Below are 15653 nucleotides of genomic sequence, written 5' to 3'. Positions count from 1 at the left end.
CTCTATGTAGGTCTGACTTAGACCTACATTTCATTCATTGACATCCTTCAGCAAAAATCAACAGGAAGTTGGCAATTACCCCTCCGTCACCTTTTTTCAAACCTTATCTCCTCTGAGCACGTTGTGTCAGCTTCAAACTACCACAGGAAAGAGATTAAACCTTTCTGATTAAAAGTTGACGAAATAGTTTTTCTAACTGCTCTGGTTTTGATTTTACAAGCCTTAAAATAACCTCTGCGCTGATGCTGCTGCGCTGCTGTCGTCTCAAAATGGCCGCTCAAAAGCAGGAAGCACCAGCGTGACCACACAATGTAGAGAAGGTAGGTACTGTGCGGGTAAAGATATGTTGACTGGGTGAAAGGAGGTGGCACCGGTTTGACACCAGGATACAGAGAAGGTAGGTAATGTGCAGGTAAAGATATGTTGTCTGGGTGATGGCAGGAAGCACCAGCATGTATGGGTAAAAGAAAGAAGCACCAGTGTGGCCCCAGGATGTAGGGAAGGTAGGTAATATGCAGGTAAAGATATGTTGAAAGGGTAAAGGCAGGAAACACCAGCCAAAGTAGATCCCGTCCATCGCGGCTTGCAGCTTAAATTATAATTTCTTTATAATGTCTTTACTTTGTTTAAGGTACCAGTGATAGTCACACACAGTAGGTGTGGTGAAATTATCTTCTGCATTTGACCCACCACCCTAGGAGGTGAGAGGAGCAGTGAGCAGCAGCAGTGGCTGCGCTCAAGAATCACTTGGTGATTTAACCCCCAATTACAAGCCTTGATGCTGAGTGTCAAGCCGGGCAGTAATGGCTCCCTTTTTTATAGTCTTTGGTATGACTTGGCCGGGGTTTGAACTCACAACCTTCCAGTCTCCGAGCGGACACTCTAACCACTAGGCCACTGAGCAGTTTTAACCTTTATTTAACTTAAAACTGTACCAGTGTTCAAATATCAATACTAGCTCAAATGTTTTGTCATCCCGTCGAACTGAACGCAGGCTGTGAAGATTGTGTGTCAGATGTGAGAGGTGTCACTCCTGTTCATCTTTGTTGGCCAAACTGTTGTAGTGAACCATTAGGAGGTGTTGTTAAAGAAGAACAAAGCTTGTTTATTTGACTTCATTTTCATTAGCCAAACTGCTTTGAATTGTATATTGATATCAAAAAGTAAACACCATGCTTTTTTACATGACATGTGTTTTTTCATGTCACAAAGGTGTTACTTCAAAAATATTTCCTTTCTCATTACATGATATGACTATTTGTGGAGATATCTCTAAACATATTTCTGCTCACACTCAGAAAGGAACTCTACACACTAAAACATTAACAACATGGTTCAAATCCCACCTAGAACCAACCTCGTCATATCCGTTGTGTCCTGAGCAAGACACTTCACCCTTGCTCCTGATGGGTGCTGGTTGGCGCCTTGCATGGCAGCTCCCTCCATCAGTGTGTGAATGTGTGTGTGAATGGGTAAATGTGGAAGTAGTGTCAAAGCGCTTTGAGTACCTTGAAGGTAGAAATGCGCTATACAAGTACAACCCATTTATCATTTATTTATTTAACATCCAATAGTTTTCTCATTGACTGTATACTTTTAGTGTGGGCCAGACGAGTCTGTCTCTATCTAAAACGGGGGTCTCAAACTCATTTTGCCTGAGGGCCACTGGAAGCAAAAACTGGGTGAGGTTGGGCCGCAAGAGAAGATTTCTTAATAAATCTAACATGCATTTTTTAATGAATAGACCTTCTTTGAATGGCCAACCCCCTCCCCATTTTTTCAGGTGACTTCCGAATTTCGGTGCACCTCCTTACAATTCCCCGCGGGCAATCATTCTCCCGACATGTGTGCTTGTTCTCACACAGCCAACAGTATTAAAGGAGTGCCGTGACAGCACTGCCTATGCCGCCCTCCCCAATTCATCGATTCCGCCTTTCCATCGTATTGACAGCGTGCCGGCCCAGCCACATGTCATATGAAGCTTCAACAGACACATGTACTTGACTGCAAGGCAAACTTAGTCAACAGCCACACAGGTCACACTGAAGTTGGCCGTATAAACAACTTTAACACCGGGGTTACCCACACATTCATTTATTTGTTGCGGCCCGCCACAAAATAATTACGGCAGCCCCAAAAAAAAAAAAAAAAAGGGGGGGGGGGGTTTGACTCGCCCGACCGCTCATAAAAGCAATGGGACTCTGTCTGTGAATGGAGCTTGTAGTTACATATTATATAAATATGTAAATATTATATAAATATGTAAATAAAGTGTTGTATTACATTCCAACTCTGCGTTATTCTTTGTCATCGCCGCAAGCGTATTACTGTCAGGGAATTATACCGCCGTTCACCATCCCTACCCCTAACACGCTCCCACAACTGTCACCTGGTGGCGTCATCCACTCACCAAAAACTCGTCCGGGCGTTCCAGACACCACGTGTTGACCGAAGTCCAGCTTCCTGATGTCCTCGCCCACGTTTGTCCCGCCAATGCAAGCGTGACACTGAACATTCATGTAGTCTCCCAGAGCCAGCAGCACCTGAACACACACAACCAATGAGCAGGGCCTGTCACATCATCGCAGGGTGAGGATGGCAAAGGGGGGCGGGGCTTACCTTCTGGATCTGTCCAGCCAGTTCTCTGGTCGGGGCGAGGATCAACGCCTGGGTTTCTCTCACCTGTGGACAGGAAACAGCATATGAGGTCCAGGTCACATGACAGCGTGGTGAGATTGTGGACACCAACCTGAGTGTCCAGGCACTGCAGCACCGACACGCAGAAGGTGGCCGTCTTTCCGGTTCCAGACTGGGACCTGAAGGCAACACAGAACTGCTATAGATGGATTTATTGATGGTTCTGAATGGGAGAGGACGGGTTCTTACTGAGCGATGACATCTCTGCCTTTGATGATCTGCTTGATGGCTCTCTGTTGAATAGCCGACGGCTTCTCAAAACCTAAAAGACAACTCCAATAAATACTAATACTACCACGCTGTCTCGGATGTGCTGACAATTGTTTACACACATACAGTTACATATTATACATCACATATTTCCATGTTCTCATCATATGCCCGAAAAGGAGCAAGAAGCAGATCTTATTCATTCCCACCCCTTTTCCACTTCATAGCAATTACTAACACGTTTGTTCACTTCCTGTTTTTAGTTTGTAACACCATCTTTGATTTAAAAAAATAACAGTTCTCATAAATAAATAGTTGATGTTAGGGCTGGGTGATATATGGAATATACTGGATATATCGCCGGTTTGTCTGTGTGTGATGTAGAACAGTGGTTCTCAACCTTTTTTCAGTGATGTACCCCCTGTCAACATTTTTTTGATTCAAGTACCCCCTATTCAAAACAAAGCATTTTTGGTTGAAAAATGAGATAAAGAAGTAAAATACAGCATTGTGTCATCCGTTTCTAATTTATTAAATTGTATAACAGTGCAAAATATTGCTCATTTGTAGTGGTCTTTTTGAACTATTTGGGAAAAAAAGATATACATCTTTAACATTAATATTTATGGAACATGTCCACAAAAAATCTAGCTGTCAACACTGAATATTGCATTGTTGCATTTCTTTTTACAGTTTACGAACTTACAATCATATTTTGTTGAGGTATTTATAAAGGATTTGTGAATTGTTGCTATTTTTAGAATATTTTCCAAAAATCACACGTACCCCTTGGCATACCTTCAAGTACCCCCATTGGAGAACCACTTATGTAGAAAATGGCTGAGCATACCTTCTCGCGCAGTTGCTTATACCTGCGGACTTTTCTCACTCTTTCTTGTGTCGGCTTCTCATAGAGACATAAAACAAGTGCACCTTCTTATATATGTCACATATTGTCGCGCGTGCAACGTCATACACCTCACCGAGCAGAGAGGTACCAGCATGGGTAACGTTAGCAGTGGCAGGTGGTGCAAGCTGAGCGGTGCGAGTGGTAATATGAGAGAGAGGGTGCTCATCTGGTAACAAATGGAGGAAGAATTCCCGAGAAAAACAGCAGGTTTCTCATTCTCATCCCATTGGGTTGAGTTTTTCCTTGCCCTGATGTGGAATCTGAGCCGAGGATGTGGTTGTGGCTTGTGCAGCCCTTTGAGACACTTGTGATTTAGGGCTATATGAGTAAACATTGCTTGATTAGAAATATGAAGTCATTTTTTAGATAGATGGATAGATAGATCGATAGATAGATAGACAGATAGATAGATAAATAGTACTTTATTTATTCCTTCAGGAGTGTTCCTTCAGGAAAAGTTAACATTTTCAGCACAATCCCATTCAAGATCAGACAAACATTACAGGTCTTGGACATATTTAGTTTTATTCGTTTTTAATATATATCTTGCCACTTTATGTTGAGGTATTTTATAGGACCTCTCCAGTTCATTTGATTTTATATTATCGCAAATATTATTTATTTCATACTGTGCCTTATATTGTTTGACTTTCTCATCTACTGCTACCGAATATATTCATGTTAATTTGCCTGTAATGAAAAAATAATCAGTTTGGCCAAACGTTCTCCTGTAAATAACAATAATAATGTAAGCACAATACCAATGGCGCGCATTTTGCAGATTTAATGTCAAGTCAAATCAAATGTTTATTGGATTCATCACTATACAGTGTACATCCACAACTAAACTACTGCCAAGTGTGGATTCAGGCCGGGTGGCCTATTTCAAGTTCCAGGTAAACCTACATTATTATATTTGATAAATAGTAAAGCAAGTTGTGGTAGTAGTTTAGTCAGTAGTTCTGTCGTTGATGTACACTGTACAGTGATAAATCCACTAAAAATGTGATTTGATTTGACATTAAATTTGCAAAATGCGCGCCATTGGTATTGTGTTAAAACAATAACAGCGTGTCTACAATAACCAGTCGTTTTCTTGGCGGTGTGTTAGCAACATTGGCTAACATGCTAATGAAGACGACGCCGAATAACTTGTGATAGACGCCAACGTTGCTGCACTTTTAACATAAACCCTGCGCTACTTTGTTTATTTCTCAGTTAGGTAAAGGGAGAATATACTTCTCAGTTAGGTAAAGGGAGAATATGAATTTGGATCAACGTCGCATTAGCACTGATGCTAACAGCCAGCGGAGGCCTCACGGATCCCCGGCCTACCGTATGCGTAGATGCCGCGGAGCAGGTCCTCCCTCAGGCCCATTTGCTCGAAGAGAGGGGTGACGTCCACCTCCTCGCTGGTCTCAAACTCCACCTTAGTCATGTCCTCGTCCTTCATGATCCTCTTCCGGGCCTGTGCTACGGCGGCAGACATGACTGCTGTGCGCACTTGTCGACTGAAAGCTGGGAGAGAAAAGGAGCGAGAAGAGAGAAGAAGCCGCCCGGCTAACAGCTAATAGCTAACAGTGCCAAGAATGAGCGCGTGTCGCCGCGCCTGCGCCTGAGTCTGGATGTCTTCTTCTTCTCCTTCTTCTTTTCCGGCTTCTTTTCCATCTGTGCTGCATTACTGCCATCTCCAGTTTCATTTTATAACGACATGACCCTCTCTCCTTCAGCCCACGATTATTCCAGGCATCCGTTTTCTACCGCTTGTCCCTTTACTATTACCCTATCCTTAAAATCTATGGTGACTCAGGGTGTGTTATATTCAAATACTAGCCCTTGTCTGAGAAACCTTTATATTGAAGATGTTCATTTCTCTGATGAAAAATGTTCCAACAAATATGTGAGGGCACTTTTAGTGAGAGAATATTTTGCGGGCACAATTCCATCCATCCATTTCTACCGCGTATTCCCTTTTTTGGGGCTGCGGGGGGCACTGGCGCCTATCTCAGCTACAATCGGGCGGAAGGCGGGGTACACCCTGGACAAGTGGCCACCTCATCGCAGGCGGGCACAGTTCATAGACAATATATCCCGAAGGAGTTTACAAAAGTTCAGTTAAAGAAAACAAGGACAATATATATTACATACCCAATTCTTCCCAAAATTAAAGCTATACATTTGTTTCAATTGTGGTCTATTAAATATTCATCAAATTTAACACATTCAATAATAAAAATATAACCTGTAACGTGTATAAAAAATGGATAAATGATGTACATATAGACAGTCAGGTGATTTGAGAAAAACAATATCTGTCTGGACTGGAGCCTGCAGAGCCTCAGACCGGAAGTCTCTGCAGAGAGTGCTGAGGATCATCAGGACTCCTCTTCCTCTTATCTAAGAGTTGGCAAAAAACCACTGCCTGACCAGGGCTCAGAAAATGTGCAGAGAGTGCTGAGGATCATCAGGACTCCTCTTCCTCTTATCCAGGAGATGGCAAAAAGCCGCTGCCTGACCAGGGCTCAAAAAATCTGCAGAGACTCCTCCCACCCCCACCAAGGACTTTTCACTGCTGGACTCTAGAAAGAGGTTCCGTTGCAGAACCTCCAGGTTGTGTAACAGCGTCTTCCCTCAAGCCGTAAGACTCTTGAAGGCATCATAATAATCCCCTCAATTCCCCCAAAAAATGGATGAAGTGGCTGGAATATAAAGACAATATAACATACATCCATAAACCTGGATGCATATTCAAAAGTGGAATATATTTGTCTGTACAGTCATCTATTTATTTATATCTGCACCTTATTGCTCTTTTATCATGCACTACAACCAACTAATGCGACTTCTTATCTGTACTGTAAAGTTCACATTTGAATGGCAATAAAATGAAGTCTAAATATTTGCTTTTGTTATCTTTCCTTGATGTTTGTGTGAATCATAAATGGATGTTTCTTGTTCAATTAAAAAAACTACGTTTTTGATGAGCATGCTGTGGAGTAAACTTGAAGAAGTCAGCCAACATGCCGTATCTGCATCTTTGATGATTAGACAGGACAACACAAGTATCACTTCTGCCATTAATATGCCAACATTTCACCTGCGTACACACTAATAACATCTGATGTGCTCATGCAACACCCAGATTGGAGATCCAGTGCCGATATCACTAACCTGCTCTTATTCTCTGGGACCTTGGATTCATCCGTAAAAATCCAAGTCCACGACTGTAGGTGTGACATCATATCCATAGACATCTTAGAAGTAGACGCAACATTGGCTGCTGTTATGGGGGGTAATATAGAAGTGAAAAGTTAAAGTAGCAATGATTGTTACACACACACACACACGAGGTGTGGCCAAATTATTCTCTGCATTTGACCCATGTTGACCCCGTATGTTAGCTAACTGGACAATTAGATGGACAGTGGAACAGATTGGTGGTTTTAGCTGATATCGAGACTTCCAAGTGTTTATATATGTTTATGTTGAAGCATTTGGCAGATGCTCAAAAATACATAAAAAACAAAGACTGTAAACATGATCATTTAAGGGAAGAATGTAATATAAAATATCAATACAAAGTGTCAAGACAGAATAAAATCTCTGCTGCAGCAAGAGATACAGTCTATAAGATATATAGTTATATCGAATGTATTCATACATTGTTTATGTAGCATGTATATATAACATCATCATATTGTTTCTTCAATTTAAAAATAGTTTTTCCCCCTTCCTTGGGATTATATTCCCAGTTTTGATCTGGGACATCTGGTCACTTATAGCATATAAGAATATTCTATTACTGTTAAGCAAACTATGAATACAAAAACATGTGTCCTTCATCATAGCTACACGTATGACAAAAAAGTGGGTGAAAATGAGTGGTATCGAGTGAGGTAAGATGAATGAATTGCACTGATCACCACTCCAAGATGGCGGCCCTGCGTCTCGTCAGCGCCAGCAGGCAGTAGCGCTCCATGCTGCTTACACCTACAACATGTCTATGGTTGTGGTGGCATCTTCTGATATGGAGTGTGGACCGAGATGGAACCATGCTCTATTTTCTTTTATTTAACCCAGTCTTTAAAAAAGTATATGTATAATGGCTTGTTTTTTACTTTTTCTGAGCGCAATCCTAAAAAACATCAGCCGCGACTCCAGATGTGACATCATATTTGCCGCCCCATAGCAGCTGGTTGAAGTACATACATATATTTATATGTACATACATATATATTTTGCATTGTATTTTAGTTTCTTTGAATTTACAACCCCCTGGCGCTGTTTTGTACTTACTTTGATTATTATTTCTCAACTGTTTATAAATGTTGAAATTAATAAATAAAAGTTTATAAAAAAAAACAAAAGAAGGTTGCAGAAGTACATGGAGATGATGTCTTGTTTTGTTATTATAACAACACATGATTCAATGTTTGTTGCTTATATTAAGACTTGAGGTGAGGGTAACAGACGTGTGCCCCCTGGCGTCACATGAATGATGAGTCCTGTGACATGGGAGGGCCTGCAGTCAAGGAGGAGTATTTATTGATCAGTCCAGGCAAGTGCTGCATAGACAGGAAGGTTCAGGTGTCCTTGAACGCCACATCATGGGCGGGGTATTCAGGCGTAAGGAAAGAATCCATTTTTGGCACTTTGTCGGTGAGAATGATGTCAGTTGGTACGTTCACGTCAATGACATCCTTTCACAATAAGAGGAAGAGAGGAGTAGAAAGAATATTTGTTCTTTTCCCCAAGATAAAAAATAGGTGAACAGGAAGTGGTCAGTCTTCTTTCGCCTGCTGCACGTCCACGCTGACCACCTGCAGCTCTGTCAGGTTGCCGCCACCGGCGCCGCTCTGCGGACCGATCACCATCTGGAACAAAGGAGGGGTCAGCGCACAGCCGTCTTCAACGTGGGCGGCGCCGACGTTACCGGGTGCAGCTGCACGGCTGAGACAGGGATCTGGGCGGCGACCGGGGGGAGAGACGCCAGGAAGACCTGCGGGACGGACGCTGACAAACAGAGCGTCGGTCAACAGGACGCTAAAGGTGCGCATGTGGAAGAAGAGGCAGGCGGGTACCAGAGTCATGTGACTGGGCGTGGCCTGCTTGAGAGAAGGTGTTGAGAACGGCGAGGCCGTCGCCGAGAGCGGACGTGGGGGTGGCGTACATGACCGTGTGACCTCCGGGGTACATCATGTGAGCGGCGACGGAGGAGGAAGAGGTGACCACAGTGGCTGTGGACAGACCATGTGATCATGTCAGCCAATCAGAGGGTGGGCGAAGAGCCTACCTGCAGAGGAGGCGGGGCTACGGACGTCAGAGCTGCTCTGTTTGGCGGAGGTTGGCGTGCTGCTGGACTGGACGCTCTGCAGCTGCTGGGCAACTCCACCCCCTGAGGACACATCAGACGTGAGACGACGCGGCGGAAGGGCGGGGCCACATACTCACCTGACAGTGACACGGTCGTGGGGAGGCGGAGCAGCGTAGTTGGCTGAGGGGGTGGGGCATGCAGCGTGACGCCGGGGCCCACGGGACCCTGCAGCTGACTGAGCGGGATGGTGTGCGTGCCGGGGGGCAGAGACCCACCTGGGCACAGGTGTGGGGAGGGGGCGGGGCCAAAGACAAGTTAGGAAGGTGAAAGAGCGACATGCAGAGCGACATACAAAGCGACGCCCACTACCTGACATCAAAGTAAAGCCGGCAGGAAAGACAACGCCTGCAGACGTCTTCAACACCCCCCCGTTGGTGGAGGAGGGCTGCCAGGAGGCGGGGCTAGTCTGCACCTGCATGGTCGCGGGGGACGAGGTGGTGCTGCACGCCATATTGGAATTGGTGAATGCAGCTTTGTTGAGCTCCTGTGGGGACAGGAACTCATGTGACCATCTACAGGTGTGAGAACAGTCAGTGTTACCTTGCCCACGTAAGTCATGTGACCATCCACAGGTGTGAGAAGAACAGTCAGTGTTACCTTGGCCACGTAAGTCATGGGACCATCCACAGGTGTGAGAAGAACAGTCAGTGTTACCTTGGCCACGTAAGTCATGTGACCATCCACAGGTGTGAGAAGAACTGTCAGTGTTACCTTGGCCACGTAAGTCATGTGACCGTCCATGTAAGTCATGTGACCATCCACAGGTGTGAGAAGAACAGTCAGTGTTAACTTGGCCACGTAAGTCATGTGACCATCCACAGGTGTGAGAAGAACAGTCAGTGTTACCTTGGCCACGTAAGTCATGTGACCATCCACAGGTGTGAGAAGAACTGTCAGTGTTACCTTGGCCACGTAAGTCATGTGACCGTCCATGTAAGTCATGTGACCATCCACAGGTGTGAGAAGAACAGTCAGTGTTAACTTGGCCACGTAAGTCATGTGACCATCCACAGGTGTGAGAAGAACAGTCAGTGTTACCTTGGCCACGTAAGTCATGTGACCGTCCAGGGAAGTCATGTGACCATCCACAGGTGTGAGAAGAACTGTCAGTGTTAACTTGGCCACGTAAGTCATGTGACCATCCACAGGTGTGAGAAGAACAGTCAGTGTTACCGTGGCCACGTAAGTCATGTGACCATCCACAGGTGTGAGAAGAACTGTCAGTGTTACCTTGGCCACGTAAGTCATGTGACCGTCCATGTAAGTCATGTGACCATCCACAGGTGTGAGAAGAACAGTCAGTGTTAACTTGGCCACGTAAGTCATGTGACCATCCACAGGTGTGAGAAGAACAGTCAGTGTTACCTTGGCCACGTAAGTCATGTGACCGTCCATGTAAGTCATGTGACCATCCACAGGTGTGAGAAGAACAGTCAGTGTTAACTTGGCCACGTAAGTCATGTGACCATCCACAGGTGTGAGAAGAACAGTCAGTGTTACCTTGGCCACGTAAGTCATGTGACCGTCCAGGGAAGTCATGTGACCATCCACAGGTGTGAGAAGAACAGTCAGTGTTACATTGGCCACGTAAGTCATGTGACCGTCCAGGGAAGTCATGTGACCATCCACAGGTGTGAGAAGAACTGTCAGTGTTACCTTGGCCACGTAAGTCATGTGACCATCCAAAAGTGTGAGAAGAACAGTCAGTGTTACCTTGGCCACGTAAGTCATGTGACCATCCATGTAAGTCATGTGACCATCCACAGGTGTGAGAAGAACAGTCAGTGTTACCTTGGCCACGTAAGTCATGTGACCGTCCACAGGTGTGAGAAGAACAGTCAGTGTTAACTTGGCCACGTAAGTCATGTGACCATCCACAGGTGTGAGAAGAACAGTCAGTGTTACCTTGGCCACGTAAGTCATGTGACCATCCACAGGTGTGAGAAGAACTGTCAGTGTTACCTTGGCCACGTAAGTCATGTGACCGTCCATGTAAGTCATGTGACCATCCACAGGTGTGAGAAGAACAGTCAGTGTTAACTTGGCCACGTAAGTCATGTGACCATCCACAGGTGTGAGAAGAACAGTCAGTGTTACCTTGGCCACGTAAGTCATGTGACCGTCCATGTAAGTCATGTGACCATCCACAGGTGTGAGAAGAACAGTCAGTGTTAACTTGGCCACGTAAGTCATGTGACCATCCACAGGTGTGAGAAGAACTGTCAGTGTTACCTTGGCCACGTAAGTCATGTGACCGTCCATGTAAGTCATGTGACCATCCACAGGTGTGAGAAGAACAGTCAGTGTTAACTTGGCCACGTAAGTCATGTGACCATCCACAGGTGTGAGAAGAACAGTCAGTGTTACCTTGGCCACGTAAGTCATGTGACCGTCCAGGGAAGTCATGTGACCATCCACAGGTGTGAGAAGAACAGTCAGTGTTACATTGGCCACGTAAGTCATGTGACCGTCCAGGGAAGTCATGTGACCATCCACAGGTGTGAGAAGAACTGTCAGTGTTACCTTGGCCACGTAAGTCATGTGACCATCCAAAAGTGTGAGAAGAACAGTCAGTGTTACCTTGGCCACGTAAGTCATGTGACCATCCATGTAAGTCATGTGACCATCCACAGGTGTGAGACGAACAGTCAGTGTTACCTTGGCCACGTAAGTCATGTGACCGTCCACAGGTGTGAGAAGAACAGTCAGTGTTACATTGGCCACGTAAGTCATGTGACCGTCCACGTAAGTCATGTGACCATCCACAGGTGTGAGAAGAACTGTCAGTGTTACCTTGGCCACGTAAGTCATGTGACCATCCACAAGTGTGAGAAGAACAGTCAGTGTTACCTTGGCCACGTAAGTCATGTGACCATCCATGTAAGTCATGTGACCATCCACAGGTGTGAGAAGAACAGTCAGTGTTACCTTGGCCACGTAAGTCATGTGACCGTCCACAGGTGTGAGAAGAACAGTCAGTGTTACCTTGGCCACGTAAGTCATGTGACCATCCACAGGTGTGAGAAGAACAGTCAGTGTTACCTTGGCCACGTAAGTCACGTGACCATCCACAGGTGTGAGAAGAACAGTCAGTGTTACCTTGGCCACGTAAGTCATGTGACCATCCACAGGTGTGAGAAGAACAGTCAGTGTTACCTTGGCCACATAAGTCATGTGACCATCCAGAGGTGTAAGAAGAACAGTCAGTGTTACCTTGGCCATGTAAGTCATGTGACCATCCACAGGTGTGAGAAGAACTGTCAGTGTTACCTTGGCCACGTAAGTCACGTGACCATCCACAGGTGTGAGAAGAACAGTAAGTGTTACCTTGGCCACGTAAGTCATGTGACCATCCACAGGTGTGAGAAGAACAGTCAGTGTTACCTTGGCCATGTAAGTCATGTGACCGTCCACGTAAGTCATGTGACCATCCACAGGTGTGAAAAGAACAGTCAGTGTTACCTTGGCCACGTAAGTCATGTGACCATCCACAGGTGTGAGAAGAACAGTCAGTGTTACCTTGCCCACGTAAGTCACGTGACCATCTACAGGTGTGAGAAGAACAGTCAGTGTTACCTTGGCCACGTAAGTCATGTGACCATCCACAGGTGTGAGAAAAACAGTCAGTGTTACCTTGGCCACGTAAGTCATGTGACCATCCACAGGTGTGAGAAGAACAGTCAGTGTTACCTTGGCCACGTAAGTCATGTGACCATCCACAGGTGTGAGAAAAACTGTCAGTGTTACCTTGGCCACGTAAGTCACGTGACCATCCACAGGTGTGAGAAGAACAGTAAGTGTTACCTTGGCCACGTAAGTCATGTGACCATCCACAGGTGTGAGAAAAACTGTCAGTGTTACCTTGGCCACGTAAGTCACGTGACCATCCACAGGTGTGAGAAGAACAGTAAGTGTTACCTTGGCCACATAAGTCATGTGACCATCCACAGGTGTGAGAAGAACAGTCAGTGTTACCTTGGCCACGTAAGTCATGTGACCGTCCACGTAAGTCATGTGACCATCCACAGGTGTGAAAAGAACAGTCAGTGTTACCTTGGCCACGTAAGTCATGTGACCATCCACAGGTGTGAGAAGAACAGTCAGTGTTACCTTGGCCACGTAAGTCACGTGACCATCCACAGGTGTGAGAAAAACTGTCAGTGTTACCTTGGCCACGTAAGTCACGTGACCATCCACAGGTGTGAGAAGAACAGTAAGTGTTACCTTGGCCACATAAGTCATGTGACCATCCACAGGTGTGAGAAGAACAGTCAGTGTTACCTTGGCCACGTAAGTCATGTGACCGTCCACGTAAGTCATGTGACCATCCACAGGTGTGAAAAGAACAGTCAGTGTTACCTTGGCCACGTAAGTCATGTGACCATCCACAGGTGTGAGAAGAACAGTCAGTGTTACCTTGCCCACGTAAGTCACGTGGCCATCTACAGGTGTGAGAACAGTCAGTGTTACCTTGGCCACGTAAGTCATGTGACCAACCACAGGTGTGAGAAGAACAGTCAGTGTTACCTTGGCCATGTAAGTCATGTGACCATCCACAGGTGTGAGAAAAACAGTCAGTGTTACCTTGGCAACGTAAGTCACGTGACCATCTACAGGTGTGAGAAGAACAGTCAGTGTTACCTTGGCCACGTAAGTCATGTGACCAACCACAGGTGTGAGAAGAACAGTCAGTGTTACCTTGGCCATGTAAGTCATGTGACCATCCACAGGTGTGAGAAAAACAGTCAGTGTTACCTTGGCAACGTCGGGGCAACCATCGGCCTCGCTCACTTGGTAAGTGAGGTCGGTCTCCTCGAAGCCCGTGGCGCTCATCCTCTGGTCGGAAGACGGGTCGGAGCGCGGTGGCGAGTCGGGGGAGTTGAGGCAGGTCTGGATCAGAGCCTTGCCCGTCTCCGAGGTGATCATGGGCTGCAGCTTCCTGGTGGCGAAGGTGTACACGTGGCCCGTCTCGCTGGCCACCAGCAGCAACACCTGGGTGCCCGTCAGCGTGGACAGCTCGTAGGCCTGCGTGGGAGGGGCGTAACGTGACGTCAGCACTGGACGGGGCCACGTGGGAGGGGCGTGACGTGACGTCATCGCCGCCACTCACCTTCTTCATGATGCCGGTCTTCCTCTTGCTAAAAGTTGTGTATCGCCTCAGTTTGTTGTCGATGAACGCCATCTTGATCTTCACCCTCCCGCGCGTTTTCTTGCCGGGCTTTGCTGCCGGCATCCCCGCGGTCACCCCGACGTGACCCCCGCTCAGACCCGCGGAGGGGGTGGCGGCCTGGTGACCGAGTGCCCATTCGTCCCTTTCCCGCTTGACGCCTCTCCTGGCCCGGGCAGGATCCTCGTCCTCCCCGGAGTCAGAGTCCTGCTCCGAGCCGCTGTCGATCACCTCCGCTTCGTACTGCCGGACTTCAAACCGGCCCCCGTCCGCCTCGGCGGCGGTTCCGGTTCTGGTGCCCATTTCCAAGCCTCCAGGCGCTGGCAGGACGAAGGTCCCGCGGCGCTGCGAGCTTCCGGTGGGACAGAGTCTGCTAACGGACGCGCTAAAGCTACATGAGCTAACGGGCTAAGCAGCTAGTTTTAGCAAGAAGTCTCGCCGCCTGCTGATGGCCGCGCAGTTTCCTCCTCGCCGCGATGGAAGCACCGAGAAGACGACGGACAGACTTACTGAGCAGACATTTGCAAAGTTACAAAGTTACATTCTACACATCCCGCACAAGCCCCTCCCCCAACGCTCAGCCAAGCAGCCTCCTCCGCGGTAGAATGTAGGTCCAGGTTCTAAACGCCATGTTTTCGCTGATCTTTTCCAGATGCTCAACGCGCTGAAGAAAAACATTTAAAGTGTGCCAAACATACAAACACCAAACAGACATTTAGGGGTCGTGGGGGTGTTACGCGCAGTAACATCAGTACTTGACATGTGACGCGGGACTACTTTTCTCAATATAAAGAGATCTGGCGCTCCTTATATGGGCAGCGAGTACAAAAAAGCCGAGAGGAGGAAGAGGAGGCGGAGTCAAGTCTTTGAACGACATCATTGTGAATGGCAAGGACACAGTGGAGGGTTAATTGTTGCCAGGGGATTAATTACTGCGTGACCTCTGACCTGGTGTGCTGGAGGGATCAGGTCTATTTTTAACTGCGATTAAGCACACTTTGCCCCACCACCACCACCACCTGGCTAACCAGGGCGAGAGCATTGCCGCTGCCCACCGACTACTTGACCTTTAACCTGGTCGTGTCCCACGCCGGCATCTCCGTCTTCGGCATCATGGAGATCTTCAACATCATCTCTTACATTTGGACCTGTCAGGTGGCCTCACCTGCCCTTCTCCCAGGGGGCGGGGCTTGATGCTCACCTGTGTGCGCGTCCTTCAGGTGGACGGCTTCGTCACGCTGCTGTTGGGACTGAGCGGCATCAACACGCTGACCGCCATCAGCCTCACTCGCTAC

At 46.9% G+C, this 15653-nt stretch overlaps 2 protein-coding genes across 2 annotated transcripts in view; both read right to left on the bottom strand.

Annotated features, from left to right (window-relative positions):
- Nucleotides 1-5480, bottom strand: part of eif4a3 (eukaryotic translation initiation factor 4A3) — a 12225-nt gene extending 6745 nt beyond the window's left edge. The window contains exons 1-5 of the mRNA XM_061880774.1: nt 5153-5480; nt 2887-2959; nt 2750-2816; nt 2620-2682; nt 2411-2543 (exon numbers count right to left, since the gene is read on the bottom strand). Of these exons, the coding sequence (XP_061736758.1) occupies nt 2411-2543; nt 2620-2682; nt 2750-2816; nt 2887-2959; nt 5153-5306 (490 nt within the window). The 5' untranslated portion in view covers nt 5307-5480. The remainder of the gene's footprint in view (nt 1-2410; nt 2544-2619; nt 2683-2749; nt 2817-2886; nt 2960-5152) is intronic.
- Nucleotides 5481-7358: 1878 nt separating this feature from the next.
- Nucleotides 7359-15458, bottom strand: LOC133538888 (serum response factor-like). The gene is made up of 8 exons (XM_061880770.1): nt 14302-15458; nt 13947-14216; nt 9501-9675; nt 9269-9406; nt 9111-9212; nt 8899-9054; nt 8751-8830; nt 7359-8691 (listed from the first exon to the last, which is right to left on the bottom strand). Exons 1-8 carry the CDS (start codon nt 14659-14661, stop codon nt 8599-8601), a joined length of 1374 nt encoding a protein of 457 aa, XP_061736754.1. The 5' UTR covers nt 14662-15458; the 3' UTR covers nt 7359-8598.
- Nucleotides 15459-15653: the final 195 nt, after the last annotated feature.

This window comes from Nerophis ophidion, linkage group LG20 (assembly GCF_033978795.1).
Source record: "Nerophis ophidion isolate RoL-2023_Sa linkage group LG20, RoL_Noph_v1.0, whole genome shotgun sequence".
NCBI classification, from domain to species: Eukaryota; Metazoa; Chordata; class Actinopteri; order Syngnathiformes; family Syngnathidae; genus Nerophis; species Nerophis ophidion.
Note: the sequence above shows the minus strand (reverse complement) of the source record. Positions and strands in the feature narration are given on the sequence as shown.

Coding starts and splice junctions, on each gene's coding strand:
- LOC133538888 (XM_061880770.1), bottom strand. CDS start 14,661: ATGGGCACCAGAACCGGAACCGCCGCCGAGGCGGACGGGGGCCGGTTT. Junction 9,407..9,500: donor CGGCTTTACTTTGATGTCAG/GTAGTGGGCGTC, acceptor ACCTGTGCCCAG/GTGGGTCTCTGCCCCCCGGC. Junction 8,692..8,750: donor CAGCCGTGCAGCTGCACCCG/GTAACGTCGGCG, acceptor CCTTTGTTCCAG/ATGGTGATCGGTCCGCAGAG.